At 30.8% G+C, this 25,025-nt stretch overlaps 2 protein-coding genes across 7 annotated transcripts in view; both read right to left on the reverse strand.

Moving 5' to 3' along the window:
- Positions 1–296: 296 nt before the first annotated feature.
- LOC111633505 lies at positions 297–1,895 on the reverse strand. Its single transcript, XM_023378086.1, has 2 exons — positions 1,596–1,895; positions 297–1,402 (listed from the first exon to the last, which is right to left on the reverse strand). The coding sequence occupies exon 2, from the start codon at positions 1,176–1,178 to the stop codon at positions 801–803; it is 378 nt and encodes a 125-aa protein (XP_023233854.1). The 5' UTR covers positions 1,179–1,402; positions 1,596–1,895; the 3' UTR covers positions 297–800.
- Positions 1,896–2,581: 686 nt separating this feature from the next.
- The window catches only part of LOC111633500 (endothelial transcription factor GATA-2-like), a 149,306-nt gene continuing 126,862 nt past the window's right edge, over positions 2,582–25,025 (reverse strand). For 5 of the 6 annotated variants that reach the window (XM_023378080.1, XM_023378079.1, XM_023378081.1 and 2 more), the window contains 2 exons: positions 13,673–14,140; positions 2,582–3,437 (listed from right to left, as the gene is read on the reverse strand). In XM_023378080.1, coding sequence (XP_023233848.1) covers positions 2,623–3,437; positions 13,673–13,916 — 1,059 coding nt within the window. In that variant the 5' untranslated portion in view covers positions 13,917–14,140 and the 3' untranslated portion in view covers positions 2,582–2,622. Of the gene's footprint in view, positions 3,438–13,672; positions 14,141–14,333; positions 14,633–25,025 lie in introns of those variants that run through there. The other variant, XM_023378078.1, reaches the window with a different exon arrangement.

A 25,025-nucleotide genomic window follows, 5' to 3' on the forward strand; every position in this document is an offset into this window, starting at 1 on the left:
AATGCTAGGCTTTGATTTTAAGGAACTTAATTTAAATAAGGTTTATAAATCTATTAATGATATGCGGCGTGTTAAATTTATATATGCATTAATGTAATCATTAAATTAGTTTATTCCATTTTGCTTACATTTTATGTAGGCCTAATATGTAAATTTTAATTTTTAATATTGTTTATAAACAACAATGACTATTAGACTATTAAACATAAATTTTTGTAACTTATTCGAGCTTTATATTTACGTAGGGTTTTAAAGCAATTATTGCGTAAAAGAATAATTTAAAATAAAAACAAAAATAAGCTTTTATTATGAGATAATATTTTTAAAACTAGAATAATTTCGTGAAAAATTAAAGTGATTATAGTGAAAAGAAATCCTGTATCCGTCCTCTTCGACCCTGACGAACTTCGTTAAACATTCACCGCTGTATCAGGGTCAACTATCACTTTTAAAGTCTTGCGGGAAATATTATACTCAGATTCAATATTATTTTATTGGTAGACTGAAACAAAAGATTTTTGACATAATTGACGATAAAGATTATTAGTCCATGTTTCTAAATAGGAAGTCAGTGCTAAAGAAGCGCGACATTTTGCGATATTAAATTTTTCTGGCGAATTTTCCCGACTTTTCAGGTTTATAAGTTCTATAACATATATATTAAAGAAAATTTGATGCGTGTCAATCCTCTTCTTTCAATAATTTAATCTATATTGTTATTGTTTTCCTTGTTCAATCGCGGTATAACAGCAAATGTCACAGCAAGTATAGATTGCCTTTTAAAGTTATTGTTTCGGCTGTCAAAATGTGTAAGGAAAAAGATTTGTCCGAGATTGAAGCCTAGAAACACTTAAGTTTATTGTCGATTTTGCGTGTTTGGCTATTTTCAATCCTAAACGCAAACCTAAACCGAAAACTACTAAAAAGAACTTACCGTGAGGAGTTCTGTAGTTATGCATTGCTCTCGCTGCAGCTGGGCTGGCATAGTAAGTAGCTGGATTGACTGGATTTCCATTACTATCCAAAGAATGGAAAAATACGTCGACATCGTCCGGTGCTAGAAGATTACCAGAACTTTCTAGTCCAGAACCCATTCGGGGAGCATCGTAAGGCCAGCGATGAGCGGGATGTCCACCTGATCCCTGACCTTGATCCGATGTGGTTACGTGTACATCCATAGTCCCTGTCTACCAGTTCCTCGATACACTCACTCTTGGACGTAACTCAGTTCACTAACCACATGCACAATCGGTAAAGTATCGGCTGTGGAGAGACTACGATATCCTGCCGGGCAAAGACGGCTGAAGGAGAGGACTAAAACTTGTGCCGAGTTTCAACGTCGGCTCTTCGGCTATCGTCCAATTTTTCCGGTCTAGGAGTCAATCGTTTGCTCAGTCTTGCACTAGAAAGAAAAGTTCCAACAACTTTAAAATGAATTAATCAATTTACACCATATAAAAATAATAGAAACTTAATTCGAAATTCTACCGAACTCTAGTGGCAACGCAACAAAACAATAGAATCATCTTCATTAGCATTTAATCTTAAAGCGAGAAATTCATTTGCATTAAAAATTAACCAAATGCATATCTTACCGTTGTTTATCGAATGCTAGCGATCGATCATTCGCTTCGAAATCATATATTGTGCACATGCCCCCGGCGGATTGAGTTCCCTCATCTCAACAAGACACTTCCAAAACAAAGTTAATAAAGTGAAGTCACGACACTTCTAGAAGTCTAGACTGAAAAATAACACGACAGTCCGAAACAGACAGACCCCAATGGGATAGATATTCATCCCAGCAGTTCCTACACCTTAACTGCTCACCACGTTCCGCTGTCCATCAGAACAAAGACTGCCGTACCAGCCCTCCCGACCAATCTCCAATAGAAAACGTCCTTTCCGCGTGACGTCACGCTAGTATGGCGCTATTGGTCTAGCCACGTTGTGTTCGATTCGACGCACTGCTCGTTTCGATGACGGTTGCAGTCGATGCAACGGCAGAGTCTGTACTAGACATGCCGGGGTCGGTGTTCCCAGTCACAGTGCTTTATCGCTTCCATCTGCGGACTGGATCTAGAGGCGGAGTTTGCTGCCGTGACCGACACCAGAAGATCTCCGCCCCTAATTCATCAGTTCTTTCTAGCTGTCTTCTTTTGTCAGTTAAAACTAACAGAGGCGAGAGTAGCAGCTGGATGCTTAAGATGCGATCGGACTTTAGTAAACACGCAGCCACGTACACAACGAACGTTTAGCCCGAATGGATTAAACTTCATTTCTTATTCTACTTTTCATTTTAAATTTTCTCATTAATANTTGATTAAAATTAACAAATATCTTAAATAATTAAATGATATTTTTTATTATTTAATACGCCTTAGCCTACATAATATTTGTAGGAGTTTTGATTATGCAATAATTGATTACATTAAACAATTGTAAATGTATAAAAACTTTTAAAATTCTTGTTTTATTATTTAATAATAACTAAATATCTGCTTGATATTTGAATTAGATATGTAATTAGATAATTTAATGATTAATAAATGAAGAGAAAAATTAGGAAGAGAGAGGAGAAGAAAGGGACTTAGGTTTGGGGTAATGGGCCCTATGCCGATGTTAAATATTACCAACTGTTTCGTGAGAAGAATTAAATGAAGAAGATGGGAACAATTCAGCAGATGAAAGATATAAATTGGCTTGGTCTGGATTAGTAGTGTTAGACTTTTCGATGAATTTTCCGTTCCATTCTTCTTTCTTACCGGCGCTGGACCTCCCTTTGGTTCTCTGCTTCCCTGGTGATGTCGACGAACACTGTAGAGAATTCTTTGCACTTAGAAGAGACGATGCCGAATGGAAAGAGTAGGGTGATGCTGAAAGATCGGCCGAGCTTGGTGGTCCACCTGCAGGAGGGCCCGTTACGTAAGGGGGATGATAGGGTGGCATGGGATGGGCTGTCTGATGGTGCACAGGGCTAAGGGAAGATGCAAAGGCATTACTACCTTCACGAGGTTTGTTACTGGAGCAGTTAGTAAGGGCCGATCCGAGAGTTGTTATCATGCTGGCTGTTGGACCTTTGTCGTCTCCGACGGACACCAGAGACCCCGAACTGGGACCGTAATCGGCTGAACTTCCACCGTTGGTAACATTATCGGGCGTGGCGTCTTTAGGTGGTGTGGGAGGAAAACTGAACAGATGAGGACTGGAATGAGAAGGCAGTGAACTGGCGATAGAGCTGGGAACTTGTGGTGGAGCTGGATGGACACCCAAGTGACCACCTGTAGGACTCGGATGATGTGGAGGTTTACTAGTGAAAGGTGAACACCAGGGAGTTCCATGTGCGGGATGAGGAACCATTGGTTTCGCGTCCGAGATCCATGGATGAAGCGGAGAGTGGAAATGAGGTCTGCACATTTGACTCGTAGACATTCGTGCTAAAAAAAGAAAATGATTTAATTCTTAATTTGTTAATATAATTAAATATCTACATTGAATACATAAAGGTTAATAACAAATAATGGAAAACTCCAATAAAGCAAACAATATTAATGTATCCTTAATTATAGTAATTTGATAATCGTAAATGCAGTTTTGGACTATATAGGCCTAGGCCTAATATATCTTATAGCTGTTTTAAAAATACTCAAAGTATACGCTACATATTTCCTTTGATTAGTGAGAATATTTATTTGAATTTATACAAGTTCAATGGTTATCCAAAAATTGTCTAATTTATAGTTGTATGAAATCTTTGAATACAGTAATATCAATCTTTATGTCGCTGTTGATATACTACTTTACAGAAATATTGGTATAAATAGAGCTCATATGCTAACTTTAATATTGTTAATAAACACATACAAAATATGTTGAATGTTTCGTTGGATAAATTGGATATGTTAGACTTGTTTGTTAAATATAAATAACCGTAATTTATTCAGAAAAGAATATTTACTTTTACAGACGAATTTAGTCCAAGAAGTGAAATATTGCACGTTTATTGCCTTTTAATTTCAGTGAATGCAAAAATATTTTCTACACGAAGAATTCGAAACTATAAGACAAAATTCTATTCCATATGCTCAATTGCATTACAGATTTCTGATAATACTAACTTTGCATCCAGTGACTATCTCGATAAATATTCTTAAAATACAAGAGAAATCGCATTCCAACTTCAGGTGGAATGGCAACATTTCCGACAACATGTCTATAATTTATCGTGCTAGTTCTGCATAGTCAGCACGAAGTCCCTGACAGCAATGGACTTTAACTGTCACCAACAAACCCAATACCACTAAACCTGCCAATTCCAGCAATGTCATTCTTAGAATGTTCCTCTCGTGTGACAAGATGAAGATTATCTCTTTTTTTCGAGTCGCAGGAAACAATCCGAAACACAATATAAAAAGTTTCCGTTCAACTGTCTGAGAGCCATTTTCCACCGATCGCTTATGAAGTATATACGTGAATTCAAATATTTTTTCTTCACGTAGTGCATTGCTAAACGTTTTAATTGTTTATTATTAAATTTGAGTATTCAAAATTGTCGTTCAAATTTTATTTAAGCACTTATTTTGAATATTAAGTGTATAGTCTAAGACGTAAAATTGCGAAAGAACAGAAAATGCAAAGCTACTATTAATAAGAATCATTGATCAATAATAGACTTTGTAAAATGACTTTGACCCGTTTAATATTTTCTAAAAAGTTCAAAATCAAAATTTATCTTTATTTTAATAGAATAAGCTTAGACTATTTATATAACAGATGCTAATTTGAATACTTAAAAAAAAACTATAAAGATAAATATCTTAAATAATTAAAATCGAGCCTTTAGGGCAAAACATTATCATTACGGCTGTATTGACTTGGAACTATGTCAAGATTAAGTACGAAATTACAAAAAAATAGACCATTATTGTATCAAAACAATATCGTAAGCCTATATATCAATTGTTATCAAAAAGTTGTTTTTGTTATTATTCAATCCTACCAATTTAAATTAGCTAATAATTTGCATTATAACCGATTATTATAATGCATAATTTAATCATTAATGTTATTTAATAAAAGTGTAATAGCTCATTTGTCGAAAATTAAGAGTCGTAACGGTAAGAAACTAATGAATTTTTTAAAAAATATGTGTAAGAATAACATTATGTAGGAAAAATAAATCTCTTCAAGTTGTGAATCTAAATAGAGGAAGATATTAAAGACCAGTATAATGATATAAACTGGGTCTTTGATATTAGAACAAATTTAACACATGACTGCAAAAAAGGAAGAGAAAAGAAGAAAACGTGAAGAAGATTTTGACCCGATTTAATTTCATTTTTTTCGTACGGAATTGTCTTCTCGATTTTTTATATTAATAGATCTTGAGAAGAATCTATATCGGTAACATTTTTGAATATTTCGGGATTCATATTTCCTAAAAATTACTATCATTAGTATGAAGTGATGCCTGAAAAAATATAAAATAGGTTATGCCAGTTGTCGAAATATGCCACATGATTTATTACAAGTATAGGCATATGCAATATATAAACATAGCTTATATAAGACTGCATAAACTATTAAAAATACTAAACTTTGGAATGATATTTTAATAGAATCTTTATTTAGTAAACTATTTAAAATATCAAAAGAAATTTATAAAATATTAATCATTTTATATAATAAATAATTTAGAAAATAATGCACTTAAATAGGTATAAAAAGCATTTTTCTATATCGAAAACAAAAATTCGAAGAGAAATATAGTAGCTATCATATTGTAATGAAAAGACTAAAAAATCTAAGAAATATATGGAAAAGAGCATTAATAATAAAATATTAATATTGATTTATCGGTTAAATATTGTAAAATGTCTAGTATAGTAGTCTGAAAGACTTAAAGATTATACATCGGCAGATTAAAGTCTGCCTCATTTCCGTAGGACCTCTTAAATCATTAGGCCTACAGTGTGAGAGAAAATAGATTTTAGTAATGGCTTTATAATTAGAAAGATTCTAGCTATAAACGCTAAATAAATTTACAATTAAATTTCGTTATAAGTTATTCTTTAGTAGTTTTCAACAAAATATCTACAGTTATTGCTTCTATTTCAAATGAGGCTTATAATTAATTATTTAGCGTTAAGTACAATGATTTAATACGCCTAGTTTATTTAAACAGTAAGTAGATTAAATACATAGAAGATTTCTCGATATATACGAGATTAAATACAGACAGACCTACATTAGATAGAAGTATTAGAGTATTAGAGATCCATAAACATAATTTAACTTGCGCCGACTCCAAATTTCTCAATATAAATTGTTTTATTGATTAAAATTAACAAATATCTTAAATAATTAAATCACAAAGTTATAATTTATTAATATAGTTCTAAATAAAAATAATTAAAACTTACAAAGCACATATTCCGAGTAGTTAAAAGTTATGCAGTCTTTCGAAATTTTTCATCTTTGGATTTGTCGGAGTAATTTTTTTTTTATATCGGAAAGAACACCGTTATAAGAAAGTTCAAAACATAATTATATTTTCGATATTAAAGTTTTGCAATATTTCGAACTCAAAAATAACGTGTTGGAAATCTTAACTCGAATCTGAAAATAATCTTCCTTCCAAAACTCCTACTACTGTTATCATAAACCGTTAAGTTAGACGTATTGAGTAATAGGTTGGTGCAGATAACATTTTCCTCTTAACAGTCTATAAAATAAAAGTAGTAAGTTAGTCCAGCGGTTAACGCTTAAAACGACAACACCTAGTAGATATCAAGGCCTAAATACCACAAGACGAAAAAACCGTCTTCCATAAAACACCATTAAATTACATTTTGCCTATTGCAATGATAGGTAAATATTAAGTGTTACGATATTAAGCGTGTGATTTTGTTACAGCAAGTGTTGTCATCGATCTTGCATGTTCTGTGACTCTCCCTGAGCGTAACTATTGAGTTGTATGCAGCCACCTCTAGCGCACACAGCGGGCGGCCGGTAACCATCTGTTCAGCGCCAGTAGCTCACTATATCCGACGCATATGATGAACGACTATATCTGCAATTAGCAAATTTTAATATTATTTGCTCGTTTAACGGATAATACATCAAGTATCTTGTTAGGGTGATCAATTTTGAACAAAAAAAACCATCTAGATATATAAATTAAATGCGCATAATCTTTTATTGCTGTATCGTAGCAAAATATTTTTTCTTGGAGAATAATTCTTAATTTTTAAGTACAAATTTATTTATTTACATAATTTAAATAAATTGTTTATTTTAATATATGTTTTTATTAAGTATTTTACCTTCATTTAATGTAAGGTTGCGATAAATTCAGATCAAATAGGCTAAATAGGGCTTTTATACCATAAATATTAGTTCCAGCATGAAATTTCTGCAATTTTAGAGAAGTCAACTACATTTTGATTAATAATACAATTTATTTACTAAAACATATCCAGTTATTTTGATATTGCATACTTTTATATGTAAATTTGATGAATAAATATACGATTTTAATAGAATCAAAGTCTATTGACGTAGACCTATTAACCATTAAATTTTGATTTATTTCTAATCAAATTTAATTCGATATCCAGATTTAATTTATATAATTTGCAAATTAGTTCCTATTTAAATTTAGGCTAGGCTGATTTTATTGCGGAGGAAGCATTTTTAAAATAAATTCAGCTGGAGAGATCGTATAATGGCTTGATAAAAGTATGTAGGTTACATCATTGAAAATAATACTTAACTAATACTTTAAGCAGGAAATAAACATTTATTAGAAGAAATAACGTTAGTAAATATTAGGCCTCATAAAAATTATAACATTGTAATTATAGAGAAATAATTTGAGATTTCAAAAATAAAACTTTTGAGACTTGTGACTAATTGATTAACTGTGAAGTAAACAAGAATGTAACAACAGTAATTAATTTTGCAGACACTACATTTGTATATGCTATCATTAGACTTAGGATAATTCAAGCTTCTAAGGATATGATTACCGTGAATTAGTTCTGAACGAGTAACGATTTTAATTTTGTTAATACTTTTTTACAAAAACGTTGACTCTATAATAAAGTTTAACGTTAAATATCTATAGTTTCAAGGTAATCAATGAATCTTTTTACGGATACATTGATTACCTTATAAAAGTAATTCTGAATTTTAATCATTTATAAATCAATATGGAGCCTTTTATTCAAAGCTTTTTACGTGATAAGGCCTAAAAGTTCAATCGATAAATTATTGATAAATAGACACTAGTTTTCCTTTGATTATACGTCTAGAAAATTGATTTATATAATATATAACTATTAATGAAAACAATAAAATTATATTTAGAAATATCAATAGCATAAGTGCATTTCATAATGCAAGCTAAGTAGACTTTAGATATATAAATACTACGCAAAGATTACTAAGTATATTAAACCGATGGCCTTATTAATATAAATTTAAAAGATTTTCAATTCTATTTTAAGTAGATAAGCTACAGATTATAGTAAAATTGATATATTTAAGACGATAAGCAGACTTGTTTTGCTGTAAAATTAAGTTATGAATAGGCCTTAGCCTGAATGTAATAATATTTTCTTTACCATTAAAAACTTTAGATACATTTTGATAATTCAATATATTTGTTTTTAATATCCTTAATCATTATTTTAATTCATTTTAGTTCAAGATAACAAATTAAACAAATACTTATTCGTTTTACTCGCCATCTTTTAAAGCCAATTAAGTTATAGGGTATTTTTTGACAACTTTCTATGGTATCATATTGAAAAAAACTAAAAAAAAATTTTGTAAGCTACATTTAAACAGAAGTTTTTAGCATACTTGAAATTATTTTAAATAGAATTTAATATAAAAACACGTTTCACATTTATAATTTATGAATCATATAAGTGCACATTCCGAGGGGCAGAGGGCATTGCTTATAGGCTTACTTATATCGTGATTGACTTTATAAGCAAGATAAAGAAAGTGTTGGATAAATTTAAAGTAGGCCTGTTTATTTTCGGTGGCGAAATTATAGTTGTTTAAATGAGAAAACAGAATTAGTCAAGCCAATTTTCTTTAGAGTTTGTTAAACTGGGAAATAAATGTCTTTTGTCGAAAATAGAATTACTTAAGTGTATTTTCTCTCTTTTGTCATCAAGATTACGTCTACATTATTCTAATGGCAAAAACCTAGAATGCTTTTTTGAAAAGAGAAATTCAAAAATCTTTCCATTTTATCCAGCTTCTCTGTTTACAAGATTTTTACATGGCTTTAAAATAATTTATCACTATTATCGATAAAAATAATTTAATGGTTCGGCCTAGTTATAATAATAATATAGTAGTGAAAGAAATTAACTTTAGCGATTATTAACGTCGGCGTTGACAGTTATTACGCAAGAGAAAGGTGAACGCGTCGACAATTAGACGGACCGTAATCGACTCATTCAACTTAGAATAGCCAGACGTCACGAAGTCACGAGTCCATCACGCTCACGGGGCACTTTTTGTTTAGAGTTTCTTCGCTCTGCAGGTGTCCGAGAATGTTTACTTTTACTCATTATAGGTTGTCGATCTACAATTTTTTTCCGTAGCAGCCCGCCTCTCCTAAGCAATAGGCGTTCTCATGATAAATGCACGATCAAATACAATCACGTTAATAACACATTGTCCGTGCGCTTAGCATAGCTCATCTCTCTTTGCTTTGTTAGCAACATCACGGACGTGTGAATGGCCAAGCAGTGCTATAATGAGAGATGATGTGTTTTCGAGAGCGTAACCTTATTTTGATTTGTAAGATGTCCAGACGTTCTAGCATTAATCATCTTCTTCTTCTTCGGTAGACGGTTTTATCATTTTTCATCGTCTTTCAATTCCGTGCTCTTCACATTGGATTCTCTTACATAAACGTCCCCACAAGTTTGTAGCCGACCTTAATTCCTATCATTTATTTTTAAAATTTGTGAGGCTCGTCTGCTTGGAAAGATGTTCGCGATGAAATCTGGCAGGTTTCTTCTCCGCCAATTTCACTTTTTTAATGTTTAAATAATGACCGCAATTGATCTGATTTTTTAATACCATTCGATAATCTATTTTTATACAAATTTTTAAAACATCTGTTTTATCATTTTTTCAATTAAAATCATATTTTTAAATTATTTTTCTTTATAGGATAGTTTTATTACGCACGTGTTTATATGTCTAACGATTAAAACAAGTTAAAATGATAAAATTTAAATGAAATCTGTCAAATTATCATGTTTAATACGTAAAAATGTATATAATAATTAGCTAATACTGACTGAAGTAGATAGTTTAAAAGTATTAGCAAAATAAATTAGCATAAGTCTTATAAATCATTTTACTACTCGCTTCCTATTCAGAAAAATCTTTAGAACTACTCCAAAAGCCAAACAAAAGATCTTTAAGCATGATCAACAATGTTGTCTATTTTTATAGCTAGCTTAACTACATATACTCACAATCCATTGTCAAACTTAAAAATTTCCTCATGATAAAAAATCTTCCCGTTAATCACTTATGTTAATTGCTTATTAAAAGTTTACTAACTTAAATAAAATACAGATTTTAGTATAATGGCTGCACATAACTGCGACTAGCTTATTCAGAACAACATTAGGAATGTTGCTTTGTCATATCATTTCAACTTAGTCATTTCCATTTCAAAATAATAAAAATCGAAAACAGTTTTTTTTTCTTTATTTAGGATTAAATAATCATTACAAAGAAAGAATTTTTATATTTTGATTTGCAAAAATTATTTCGATGTTTAGTATTGAAAGCGATGGTCGACTCGTTTAATAAACAATTTAAAAACCGAATGCAAAAGATAGGCTATATAAAAAAAAAGTTAAAAGTCGTAAATTGTCATAAAGTCGACAATTATTCTTTTCGTTCTCTTACGGATGTTAAACTTACCATGCGTAACGCGCAAACTCCAAAACGTCTTTATGGGCAAACCTCTCTCATTTTGATAGTTTTGACACTTTTGACATCCAAATGCTTCTCTATGATCCGTGACAACGTTTACAAAACGTGGTACTATCAAACCGGATTCAGTTGAAAGAAAGAGGATTAATATTGGACATAGTTTCGAACGAATTTCCATAATTTCGCTTTTAAATTTTAATAAGGTTTTAATGGAAGAGATTACAAATAAATATATTTTTGTCTAGGAAAAAAAGTGGTGTTATTTAAAATCGCAAGCCAATAGTCAACGTGACATTGTGAAAAGATTTGTCTCCTTATTAACTGAACGTACGAGAACTCCCCGAACAGTTTTTTCTGTGTTCAGTAAAGACAATGGAACTGTTTTACAACATTTTTCCTTTATCCTAACGAGAAATGGCAGTTCGGAAATAAACCAGTTGCCATCGAAGTGTTACGTAATTAATACTGGTTTGTTTCATCAGACGGCTATGGACGCTGAAGAACTGATATCGGAAATCAAATACAATTTACAAGGTCTGTTTTATCACTGCTTTTTTATGTTACTTATCTACCGTCCGAGGACTTACACCTAGTTTACTCTTAATCACCTATCACTCCAAACTGCGCATTTTTATTGTGTTTAACTATAGATTAAGTTTAGTTTTTACTACAGCTCGGGGGCCTATCACTTCCTCTATATATAAAAAAGCCTATAGTTAAGTATTTAAGAGCGTTAGAAGTGTTCAATCACTGATATAAACACTAAATTAAAAACGTTTTAAGTCTCGATTGATATACGCAATCCTTTTATTTTGAAAGTAATGTTCAAGAGAAAACGAAGGTTTTTGTGAGTATTGTTCTTTCTTTTCCGTTTTAATAATATATTTTAATTTTGATTTAGTTTCCCAACTCAATGTCTCAATCGTGACGATACGTTTTGTTTCCACACTGCAATTTTTATAAAATATAATACCAGGCTTTATTATTCTTCGAAATATGGTTCCTATTTAACTAGATACAATGCACTATAATCTGTTTAATATACTCGGAGCCAAAATCCGGTAGAGAGGCACGATAGGCTCATATCGTTTAACTTAATGTTCTGTTGATCCCTTGGGTCCATTTTTCCTCCTACGGGTTGCATTTAAAGGGGATCTTTAATTTAAAAGAGAATTTTCATTTTTTCTTCTAATTTAATGAACTTGGATGAAGATGGGCTTTAATACGAAAACCCAAACGAGGTTGACATTAATCTTTCGTCGGTTGTAAAATTAGCATTTCTGAAATGGTCTTCTCGATTATCATTTGATTAATCATCTGCTATTAAAAGATGCATTTGTCATTGTTGGTCGCTGACTTTTTAGCTGTTAAATTATTCATTCAAATATAATAATTGTCACGCGTTTTATGCTTTTTTCGCGTTTATGTACTCATAATTTGGCATCTAAACGGGTGTTATACACGCAATTCGTGCAATGTGCTTTGTAACTCTTCATAGCTTATATTTGATTCCGATTGTCGGAATCACATCATAGTATTATTGATGATAAATCTATAAAATTGCTGTCTATCGGACTGTGTTTTCGTTCGTTTCACTTTCAATTGTATCTCGTTCACTAATCGCGATACACTTCAGCTTTGTTCAAAACATTCATTCTTTATCGGCCCAATTTTGGTACATAGGCCTTTCAAAAGTAGTTTATTTGTAAAAAAAAAAAAATATTTCAGAATAATAGAAAGATCTAACGGCATTGAAATGCTAGGCTTTGATTTTAAGGAACTTAATTTAAATAAGGTTTATAAATCTATTAATGATATGCGGCGTGTTAAATTTATATATGCATTAATGTAATCATTAAATTAGTTTATTCCATTTTGCTTACATTTTATGTAGGCCTAATATGTAAATTTTAATTTTTAATATTGTTTATAAACAACAATGACTATTAGACTATTAAACATAAATTTTTGTAACTTATTCGAGCTTTATATTTACGTAGGGTTTTAAAGCAATTATTGCGTAAAAGAATAATTTAAAATAAAAACAAAAATAAGCTTTTATTATGAGATAATATTTTTAAAACTAGAATAATTTCGTGAAAAATTAAAGTGATTATAGTGAAAAGAAATCCTGTATCCGTCCTCTTCGACCCTGACGAACTTCGTTAAACATTCACCGCTGTATCAGGGTCAACTATCACTTTTAAAGTCTTGCGGGAAATATTATACTCAGATTCAATATTATTTTATTGGTAGACTGAAACAAAAGATTTTTGACATAATTGACGATAAAGATTATTAGTCCATGTTTCTAAATAGGAAGTCAGTGCTAAAGAAGCGCGACATTTTGCGATATTAAATTTTTCTGGCGAATTTTCCCGACTTTTCAGGTTTATAAGTTCTATAACATATATATTAAAGAAAATTTGATGCGTGTCAATCCTCTTCTTTCAATAATTTAATCTATATTGTTATTGTTTTCCTTGTTCAATCGCGGTATAACAGCAAATGTCACAGCAAGTATAAATTGCCTTTTAAAGTTATTGTTTCGGCTGTCAAAATGTGTAAGGAAAAAGATTTGTCCGAGATTGAAGCCTAGAAACACTTAAGTTTATTGTCGATTTTGCGTGTTTGGCTATTTTCAATCCTAAACGCAAACCTAAACCGAAAACTACTAAAAAGAACTTACCGTGAGGAGTTCTGTAGTTATGCATTGCTCTCGCTGCAGCTGGGCTGGCATAGTAAGTAGCTGGATTGACTGGATTTCCATTACTATCCAAAGAATGGAAAAATACGTCGACATCGTCCGGTGCTAGAAGATTACCAGAACTTTCTAGTCCAGAACCCATTCGGGGAGCATCGTAAGGCCAGCGATGAGCGGGATGTCCACCTGATCCCTGACCTTGATCCGATGTGGTTACGTGTACATCCATAGTCCCTGTCTACCAGTTCCTCGATACACTCACTCTTGGACGTAACTCAGTTCACTAACCACATGCACAATCGGTAAAGTATCGGCTGTGGAGAGACTACGATATCCTGCCGGGCAAAGACGGCTGAAGGAGAGGACTAAAACTTGTGCCGAGTTTCAACGTCGGCTCTTCGGCTATCGTCCAATTTTTCCGGTCTAGGAGTCAATCGTTTGCTCAGTCTTGCACTACAAAGAAAAGTTCCAACAACTTTAAAATGAATTAATCAATTTACACCATATAAAAATAATAGAAACTTAATTCGAAATTCTACCGAACTCTAGTGGCAACGCAACAAAACAATAGAATCATCTTCATTAGCATTTAATCTTAAAGCGAGAAATTCATTTGCATTAAAAATTAACCAAATGCATATCTTACCGTTGTTTATCGAATGCTAGCGATCGATCATTCGCTTCGAAATCATATATTGTGCACATGCCCCCGGCGGATTGAGTTCCCTCATCTCAACAAGACACTTCCAAAACAAAGTTAATAAAGTGAAGTCACGACACTTCTAGAAGTCTAGACTGAAAAATAACACGACAGTCCGAAACAGACAGACCCCAATGGGATAGATATTCATCCCAGCAGTTCCTACACCTTAACTGCTCACCACGTTCCGCTGTCCATCAGAACAAAGACTGCCGTACCAGCCCTCCCGACCAATCTCCAATAGAAAACGTCCTTTCCGCGTGACGTCACGCTAGTATGGCGCTATTGGTCTAGCCACGTTGTGTTCGATTCGACGCACTGCTCGTTTCGATGACGGTTGCAGTCGATGCAACGGCAGAGTCTGTACTAGACATGCCGGGGTCGGTGTTCCCAGTCACAGTGCTTTATCGCTTCCATCTGCGGACTGGATCTAGAGGCGGAGTTTGCTGCCGTGACCGACACCAGAAGATCTCCGCCCCTAATTCATCAGTTCTTTCTAGCTGTCTTCTTTTGTCAGTTAAAACTAACAGAGGCGAGAGTAGCAGCTGGATGCTTAAGATGCGATCGGACTTTAGTAAACACGCAGCCACGTACACAACGAACGTTTAGCCCGAATGGATTAAACTTCATTTCTTATTCTACTTTTCATTTTAAATTTTCTCATTAATATACAAATATCTTTATAAACTAATTACATAAAATTTGAAATTTTTTTCCCGTCATTTTAATTGTCGAGATTGAAATTCGAATCAAATCTATACTTTTTAAAATAATTAACCGAAATTTAATTTCCTCTATTGTTATTTATAGTCTAAATATCTAGGGCAGAATTCGATGAAGAATAAAATATTCTCCTCCTCCCTCGAGTTTTCCAAGCAAAAATTTTGATCTGAATCAACGATGCATTAAAACCATCTATCTGCTGGCAACACTTTTGTTTGCTGACAATACGCTTTGTCATGCTTCACTGTCAACTTTGACTTTCTTTTCAGTACTTGCATAAATGCAATAGTCTAATAAATAATAACAATATTCGAGTCTATTGATTTCTGCTGCCAATCAGTTTTTGTTTATGTTAGCTGAGTTTAATTAACATACCGTATCACGTAAGGGATTAGCCTTGTCAAAATTTATTTTTTCTCAAAATAAACACTAGCATTAATAGAATTATTTATAGTCTTATTATTTCTATTGCAAATTCTTGAATTATTATTATTATTATTATTTGAAAAAGTGAGTCTATTTTGTTTTAAATGAATCAATTAAAAGTGTTTACTTTTATCAACTTTGCTATGAAATAATACAAATTGTTTTATAAAATATAATATGTAATTTATGTAGTATTTTAGATTCATACATTTCTAAACAAACATTAATATTAAAGATGAATTATATCACAACAGAATTTTATATTTTAAAATTTATTAATTTCCTCTCTCATCACAAAGAAATACTTTAGTATTGTTATAGTGTTTATCAATCCATGATAAAGACATTATCAATCTTAGAATATCAAATGATTCCCACGATCTTTAATAACTTATAAACTTTATAACCTACAATACATTCATCCAACTCCATAATTTGTTTTCGCTTTCTCGAAAACCTGGCTTCAAACTGTACCGTTTACGTATTTAACTTTGACAAACTGTCTAACTTGTCTACTTCACTTCCACAACGCCACATTGCCTCGCAAACGACGCCTCTGCTTAATTGGTAAGCCTTCAGGCCATTTCTTTATCCCTCCTTGTTTGACTGGGAATGTTACTGATTTGTGTCTCGACTCGCTCTGTTTTAGTTTGTCTTTTCAGAATGTTCTCGTTAGTCATTTGTTATCTTAACGATTATTAAATTAAATTATTTCGATAATTTTAATACGGATAAAAGTTTAAAAATCTCTCTACAGTTAAAAATTATTCAATATTAAATAAAATTAAGTTCAATTTAACTAATTAAAATACTTAATTTAGCGTATTGTTTGAAGAAAATTCAATTTTGACTAAAGTTAGAAAGCGTTATTTTTGATCATTTAAAATTCTCTTACCATTTAAATTGTATAATTTTTTAAAATATTAAACTAATGATTCTTTAATAATTAAATCAAATTTTTAATCTTTCGGTTATATCTCTTTAAACAGTTTAAAATCGTAAAAATTTTATCGTGCTTAGGTAATCTCTAAGCTTCATTTTTAGCATACTTTAACTTTTTTTTCACTCTTAATAAATTATTAGCATTATGTTGTATCGAAATTAAAACAATTATATACGATTTAAATAATTATATATTTATATTAGTAACTCTATATCATTTATTTTCTTTAAATTAAACTGATATAAAACTGAATGATATTCGTTTTTATTGTCGAAGAGACAAGATTGGCCCGGGGTAAAACTCCATATAGATAATTAAAAATCAGAATAAATGAGTGTAAGAATATTATGCAATAGCCAGAAGACTTGGACGAATGCGGTCTTCGGTGTTGAAGGTTAACCAATTCATTGGAGATTCACTCTTCGACAATTCAGGAAAATGAAGGTGCATCGGGTTGTCATGGTAACGTCACAGTGTTTCGTACTCAAGTGTATTGACCCAACAATATTTGTGATACTTTCGGTAAAACAGCACGTCAACAAAAATGTTCCATTTTTAACAAACTTAATATTTTATCGCATTGCAAAGAACTGATGAATTTAAAATTTTATAAAATCTTATCGACGTTTCTTCCAATACAATATATACTCTTGTCATTCAATTTTTTGGTCATATTTGTAGCCCCAAATTTATAGGCTCCATAAAAGTAAAGTTTACTGAACGCCCTTTCAACTTCACCTAGGAAAATGTTAGTCGATGGTATGACTTACGGAGATGCGAGAAGCAAAGAAGCGGTTATTCGGGATGTTATATCTTATGTTATAATGCATTAGATATTTCGTCGTTAATACACGTAATGATCAACATAATCAATGACATCAATAAAAACATGGCCGAATGTCACGTGTCTGCGGTGCCAAGATGGCGTCCAACACAATAAAGAAGATTTGTGTCTTGGTTATCTGGAATGTCACAGCTCCGGTCACAAATCTTATTTTAAGAGAGAACAGTAGAGAGGTGCTTGTAGCCTTAAGTCATTGTGGTTTGCCCTCTTAAACGAAAGAAATCTTCCCGCCGGGTAAAACTGATGGCTGCTTCAACTATTCGCAGATGATTCTGAATCTGTGTGGCATTTGTCTAGATTGTAGTTTTAGTAAATTAAATTATTGAACTAATTAATCTATCAGTTTATTCTACAGAAATAGACGTAAAATCTTACTTCTTTCAAAGACATTTTTATATACCAATACTAATTAATTTTAATTCAGATTATTTAATTGCGCTAATCCATATCTATTTATATGATGCAAAAATATACAATAAATTAATCAAAATTAATTCATTTTTTATTTACAAAAATGCAATTCTATATATTATTTATCTGATAATATTAAGTTTTATTAACAGAAACGTGCAAAATTGTAACCCATTCAAATTACTAGACAACTTGAAGCTCAGAGGCCTATAATATAATCATTTCCAAATAAATTTCGTAATTATTTGGAAATAAAATATTTTAATTATTTAGTAGCCGATATATAATTAAAAATTATTTATAAACACAATTGGAAAGAATAAAATAAGTAGACTTTTATATTAATTAATATAATCTACAATAGAATTTATTCTCATCAAAATTGAATAGATTGAAAATTGATCTAAAATGTATTGTAATTATAAGATTATTATTTTTATAAAAATAACACCTAAATATTTAATTATATTTTATTTTCTATAATTGAATTATTAAAAGCAAATGAAATTTTTTTAATAATTCAAAAAATACTAAACAAATTAATTTCAGTGTATAAAACAAAAGTACAGTAGACTACAGTTTATCATCAATTCTTAGAGGAGAGAACATTTTCATTATGAATAATTTCTAAGCGTTTTAAATAATTATCAGTACGCTATTTACTATTAAATTATATGAATTTTATTTTATATAAATCAAATTATTTTATTAATAATTTTAATTATTTTTCTATTTTGACCTATAGGCCTAATAAATAGAAATAAAAAGCTTACCATGAAAAAATTTTCTAGTTCTACTTTATATTTTAAGTTTCTTCTTTTTTTTTTTCTTTTGTTTGTTTTTGCAAATTATAGGTCTATGTTCTTCAGTAAATATCAAAAACCGGTTAGAATTTATAGTCATGTCATTGTCATAAAATAAAAGCAGTCTAAGGTAATGATTGTTAAATTTTGAGTGGATGATTCTCAACGAAGACATAAATCTTCGGTTTATGTTTATACTAAACACAATTCAGCACTCAAATAAGAATTTCGATTAAATATCAAGAGTAAAATTTTCGTTTTGTTAAATATCTATGGTAACATTTACAGCAGTGGGCCTAATTATATAGCCTATATAGGGCTATAGGCCTATATAGAGGCTTATACTGTAGTTGTTTTTTAAATTTTAATTTAATATATAAAAATATTTAATGGGATAAAAATGCATAGAAGCTTTTTGATTACTTTCAGATCACATTCGCCAAACATAAGAGGGCAAACAATGCTTAAAATAGTTAAAACAAACGTGGTTAGATGACATTAAGAATAAATAACATCTGAATCAATATTTTCGTAACGTAGTTAACAAGTGTGTATAGGAAAAATTTCGTAACATCGTTTAATTTGCATGCATTTTGTTTTTTGTCCCAATGCAATCTAATATATTTGAAACTCGAATCACGTTGACGTAATTCGATCGACGTCCGGCAGAGGGCTACCGATCGACGTCATTACACGTAGCGAAGTCGTCAGTCTACTTAATGTATATCTTGTTTTGCATACAGAGTAGGATGGCAATTAGAGAAGCAATGGAAAGACGGGAAAGAAGTTAGAGATGTAATATTGCATAGAGGCCGTAACGGCAGCCCCTTACGATCAATTAAACATAGCGATTTGTTTAGATAAGCCTGTTAAACGGGATCTATTTGCAGAACAGGAAGTGTCTCCTAGCTCTATTTCTTCCTGCATGATTGAATAATCATAAAATAGATGCGGATTTGTGTGCGATTGGAACCACTAGGCTATCTATTCAATATTTTTATATATAACTGGGGCTATTTTGCCTGTTTATGATAATAATACAAATCGCTTTTCCCTTCAAAATAATTTATAATACCTTCACTTTATAAAATCCTTTACATTAATATGACAATTGTTACGCATAAAAGTGATTTAATGACTTTTAATTGAAATATATCTATATTTTTTTGAGTCATTTAATAAGCGTTGTTTAAGCAATAAAAATACGCACTATTTGTGTTACAACATTCTAACACACAAAGTTTTTCTTTATTATAATTTCGGTGGAGACATTTCTGTAAATTTGCTTAATGAATCGTATATTTATATAATTACAAGTGGAGAAACTAAGAGAACTATTTACTTAAATAGTAACTTTCTGTTAAACACATCAATGATAGACGAAATAACAGTTAACAAGTCATGTAATCACATGAAATTTATTTTAAAATTTCAATATTTGAAGAATCGATTCTTCTAAACAAATGTTAATCGCTTACTTTTTACATATCTAAATCTTAAACCTTGAAATAGCCATTGTTTTAACAATAAAAATCATTTGTAAACAATTAAATCAAGAAGCAATCATAATTTATGAATAAGAAGAAAAGAATAAATTACAATTGTCATTTAAACTTTCAAATTGTTTATTTTTGACAGTATTTTAAAACAACATGTGAATGGGAAATGATTTAGTGATGCTTTTGTGGTAGTAAACCTCCTGGTTGAATGAACGTTACCATGCATGTCAATATGACAACGTGATGCGTAACGTTGCAGATTTTCCTGCCAACAACCAGCCGACGATGGAATTGTCGACAATATAAGAAAGTTGTATGGTCCAGGATATGTTCAGGCCTGTTTTAAAATTGCACTTTATTCAATTTGTTTAGAACCTGTATCGTAATTTGTATGGAATAATTCCAGTTAAATATTGAACTTTTTCATTTTTTTACTAAAATATAATATGAAACATCTTACAAAATTTTATTATATTATTGAACAACATTATTCATTAAAATATTAATCTATTAGTCTACTATGTAGTTCTAATATGCTATTATGTAATCTATCCTAGAAGATGTATTTGAAGCTACCTGTTAATATATTTTATTAATAATAAAACCTTAATACATTTATAATTTACCAAATATATTTTTCAAGTTATAGAAAAAGCTAAATTTTACATTAGCATTGTCTTTTTGTTAAAAATTTATCAGAATTCCATATTCAAATTGAGCTAATTAATATTTTAATAAATTCCATTAATAATCAATAACATGGAATAATTTTACTGTTTAAACAAATTTACAACTATTAAAATTCAATATTTAAATTCAAATATATTGTTTTTATCCTCCTTTATAAGAGTAAAGTATAATAATCCCATATAAAATATTTTCTACGGTGTTTTTATTTTTATAATGCAAACATCTTACAAAAGCATTTATTAAGTGTAATGTCGTAAATATTTTTGTAAAGGAAATTATTAAATATTTTAGAAAGGAAGAGTTTTTTTTTGTGTGTTACAGTTTTACTTTTTCGTGTCTAAATCTATAAATTCTGATTGACTTATTGTAAAAGTAGTAATCTTCTTTAAAAATCTAAGAGACATTTCCAGTTTACTAATTTTTGTTTTAAACATCCGTAAACATTATTATTTTTGCCCGAGATTTCCCGTTATACTGTATTTCCACCGTTACTAATGACTGATGCTTTCCGTGGAAACATATTTTGAATGAAAGTGTTCTAAAAAGGAAGTCAGTAGTCTAGGCCTATTTTAGGGCGTCTATCTCCGTGGACACGCACGGAAGAAAAGCGAAAAGGGAAATTTTTGCGTCCAAAATTTTTTTCGCTTGGTTGGAATTTAGCGACATCACAGCAGCCTATCTGTCGTCCTACTTTTCAATCAAATAATTTCCCTTCGCTTTTTCCTGAACGTTTTTAGATGTATTTAATAAACAGTATCAGATCAACCGAATTAAACCCACAGATTCGATCGACATTTTTTGTTAAAAAACATTTAATCTTTTCTTCAATATTCTGAAAAAGTCTTTTTATAGAAACGCTAAAATAACCATTAAAGGGTATTTTCTAACGTTTCCGAGTTCATCAGATTCTTCCGGAGTTTCCGAATTTACTTTATCCCCTATTGAGTTATTCAACTTTAAAAATGTATATTTAATTGATAATCAACAACACTTTACAATAAAAACGTTATAGATTAAATAAAATTAGTTATATCAATATTTTTCTCTTTGATTCAAAATTATGAGACAACTATTTACAAATAGACATAAATATTGTAATTACTGTATACTACATGAAGAAATTGGCAGCAGCAGAAGCTACTTTATATAAATTAAGTTAAATTTACAAGAATTACAAATAATTTTCAATAATTTATTATTGAGCCTATGTTTTAACGTCAAGCTTAATTGATTATTCTTCATATGTATGACTATTCAGTAGTCTATTAGTGGTAATTTTACGAATATATTATACTACAGTATTAAAAATCAAATATTATAAACTACTACAAATATCTAAATTCAAAAGATACTTACAGATGAAAATAAATCTATAGGATCATTGTATCATTGCAAAGTACTTTGGCTCTATTTATGTATTGATTTAGAGTTAGAAAGTGTAGAGAACCTCTTAGCTGACCTTGGCAAGCTGGAATAAACCAGATGGGCTGTAGGTGCCACAATTAACCTTCGCGTGCAATCTAATAGTCAGATTGTTGAAAAATATATAATTGAACAATCAAATCACGTTCCTCGGACCTACAATGTCGTTGCTTGAATGTCACTCTCTTTTTCCCCTTTTAAATCCTACTAAATTTAAAAATCACACTCCATCATTACAGTTCTGATCGGCAAAATACCTGTTAAAATCCCTTCTCGAACAATTTCACGCACACTCTTTAAGCTTTTTATCCTTCTAATCAGATTCCAGCAAGTTAATTACGCTTAAAAAAAGTCATGACAATACATTCAAAACCTGTAAAAAAAAAAACACTAGCAAAAAAAAATTCGATTCTCTCAGATATTAAAGATCAAAGAAAATTCCTTGACATATATTATAAAAATACTCGAAAGATCCCTGTAATAAGAAAAATTTAAATATTTATTCCTACTGATTTATAAATTACAAATTAAAGAAACTAATGCGTTAACGAATTAAATATCGTATGGAGTGCGTGTTATATGAAAACATGAATGAGTGTCCATTACAAAAAAATGCATTAACATCAGATAATACTACTATCATTGGGAGACCGGATACGACGTAATGAGGGAGACTTTTTTAACATTTACAATTTAATGATATAGATCTATTACGTCATATGTAGTACTCGCGAATCAAACTTTGACCTCCGAGAAATGTCGCGATCTTCGATGGCAACAGATTCCTCGTTAGTAATTCTTAGATTTTTATCATGGTGACTGCTTCCCAGAAGCACTCGCGCTCGTACCACATGACCAGAACGTGTGCCGTGTTATGTGACCTCGTTTTCGTTTCAGCGCGCGCGCTTCGTAAATATTTTCCGCGCGTGCCTCTCCTTTTCCTTCTCTTTCCATTAATTGTATCCCCCTTTTTTTTCTTTTCGTTTCTTTAATCATAATCCTACATTTCCTCGTTCTTCCTTATCAGTTGGACTAGCAAAACTCGTTCGTATGAGCATTATAGGCTCATGCTTTCATATCATTTTACGAACAATACATTCCACAAATCTAAAACGTTACCATTAAGATAAAAATAGTTATACGTTTATTAAGAAATTTAGTTCCTCTACAAATATACAAAATCGAGTAAATTCAGTCATATTATTTTGAAGTTTTAATCGATAATTTACAATCGAGTAAGAACAATTGAATAAAAGTTTAGGTTCAAAATTTTATAAACATTTATTTGGTAATTTATTATACTTATGAATGTCTACAGTATCGTTTACTTTTGTAAGGAATAAAAATAAAAAAAATACCCTGTAAAATATTTGCTATGTAAATAGGGCCGGTTTGTTTGTTTAAAAGTTTTTCCGCTCATTGAGCACTAAGTGAATTGCATTTGCTTAAAACTGTAGACTATTCATCTGAAAGGATATGTTGATCCGCACACGATCTCTAGCTAAGTACAAAGTATGTTTTGTAACGAAGGTTATATTTTTATCCAAGAAAGAGTGTCGAAATCTCAAAGAAAAATTCTTATGAAAAGGAAGAAACAAAATAATTAAAAAAACGAGCGTGAAGTTATTGAGTAAGCGATACAGTTAACCTTCGAGTTTGACATTTCTATTTCTTGAACAATTGATAATAGATCTAACCTGTTCATACGATGATATAGAGCATCGAAGACCTCTTCACCTTTGGGCATAATTAATTTTGCCGCTTATTCTAAGCAAATAAAGAGATATGAATGTTTGGTTGACTATATCTTAATGAATGAGAACACTGTTTACTATTTAACAAGCATTAACAATTTTTCTTTTATTTTAAGCCTATTTTTTTTTTTTAATATGGCAGCTAGTTGGATTTATGAATATATATTTCCGTACATTTTTTATGTGTAACGTCAGTTTGTCTATGTATATATATAGCTTATATGTACTGTGCAGTACGTATCAGAATCTTTGTACGCTTAACTTATAACGATATCGACAGATGGCGCCACAGAACATTAGCTATTTTAAATCAATAAAAAGTAAATTAGTCTTAATTAACATACAATAAATTTTGATAAGGTTAAATTGTATAATTACTTTAATTTACTTGGTTAATATAATTGCCAATTTTTAAAAAAATAAGCAATTATATTGGATCTTAAGTAAAACACTGCGATGGAAAACTTTTTCTTACACCAGATGTTATCTTAGAAGAGCTTGGAAACGATCTTCTTTAGATTATCACATCGTCTACCGATGAAACCCTTACGTTTATCATCATTAGTCTAACAGTTGCTGTACGGGACCAAAAACGATTCCACTATAAATCTCTCGGAGAAACAGGGCTAAGGCAGTTTACGATGCTGTAAATATTGTAGTACCTCTTCTGGCCTCCGGGATTATAAAGACTTCTCTGGGAAGTTGTGGTCATGCGAGATTAGAGAGTCCATCTTAATAACGTGGGTCGGAATTTTTGCCACCCAGGATGCATTGCGTCCAACGTTTTCTTTCGTTGTTAATAAATATTTCTCGATTGATAATATTGTTTCTGTTTGTTACTTGTTTAGGCTTAATAATTCGTTGTTAAAATTTATGAAGCATTCGCTCTTCCCTTTTCCTTTTCTAATTTATCTTCTATCTAGTCAACATATTCCTATTAGATTCTATTAAACTGTAGTTGTTTTTTATTAGAATTTTGTAACTTATTCATAAAATAATATAGGCTTATACATAAATTAATGTTACAGAATTAAAATCACAACATTGTAATGTTTTGCTCAAAGCACAAATAAATGCAAAAATTTGAACACAATATTTAATTTATGTATAAAATCTAAATCTT

This window comes from Centruroides sculpturatus, unplaced genomic scaffold (assembly GCF_000671375.1).
Source record: "Centruroides sculpturatus isolate CEXI.00-Female unplaced genomic scaffold, Cexi_2.0 scaffold421, whole genome shotgun sequence".
Classification (NCBI taxonomy): Eukaryota; Metazoa; Arthropoda; class Arachnida; order Scorpiones; family Buthidae; genus Centruroides; species Centruroides sculpturatus.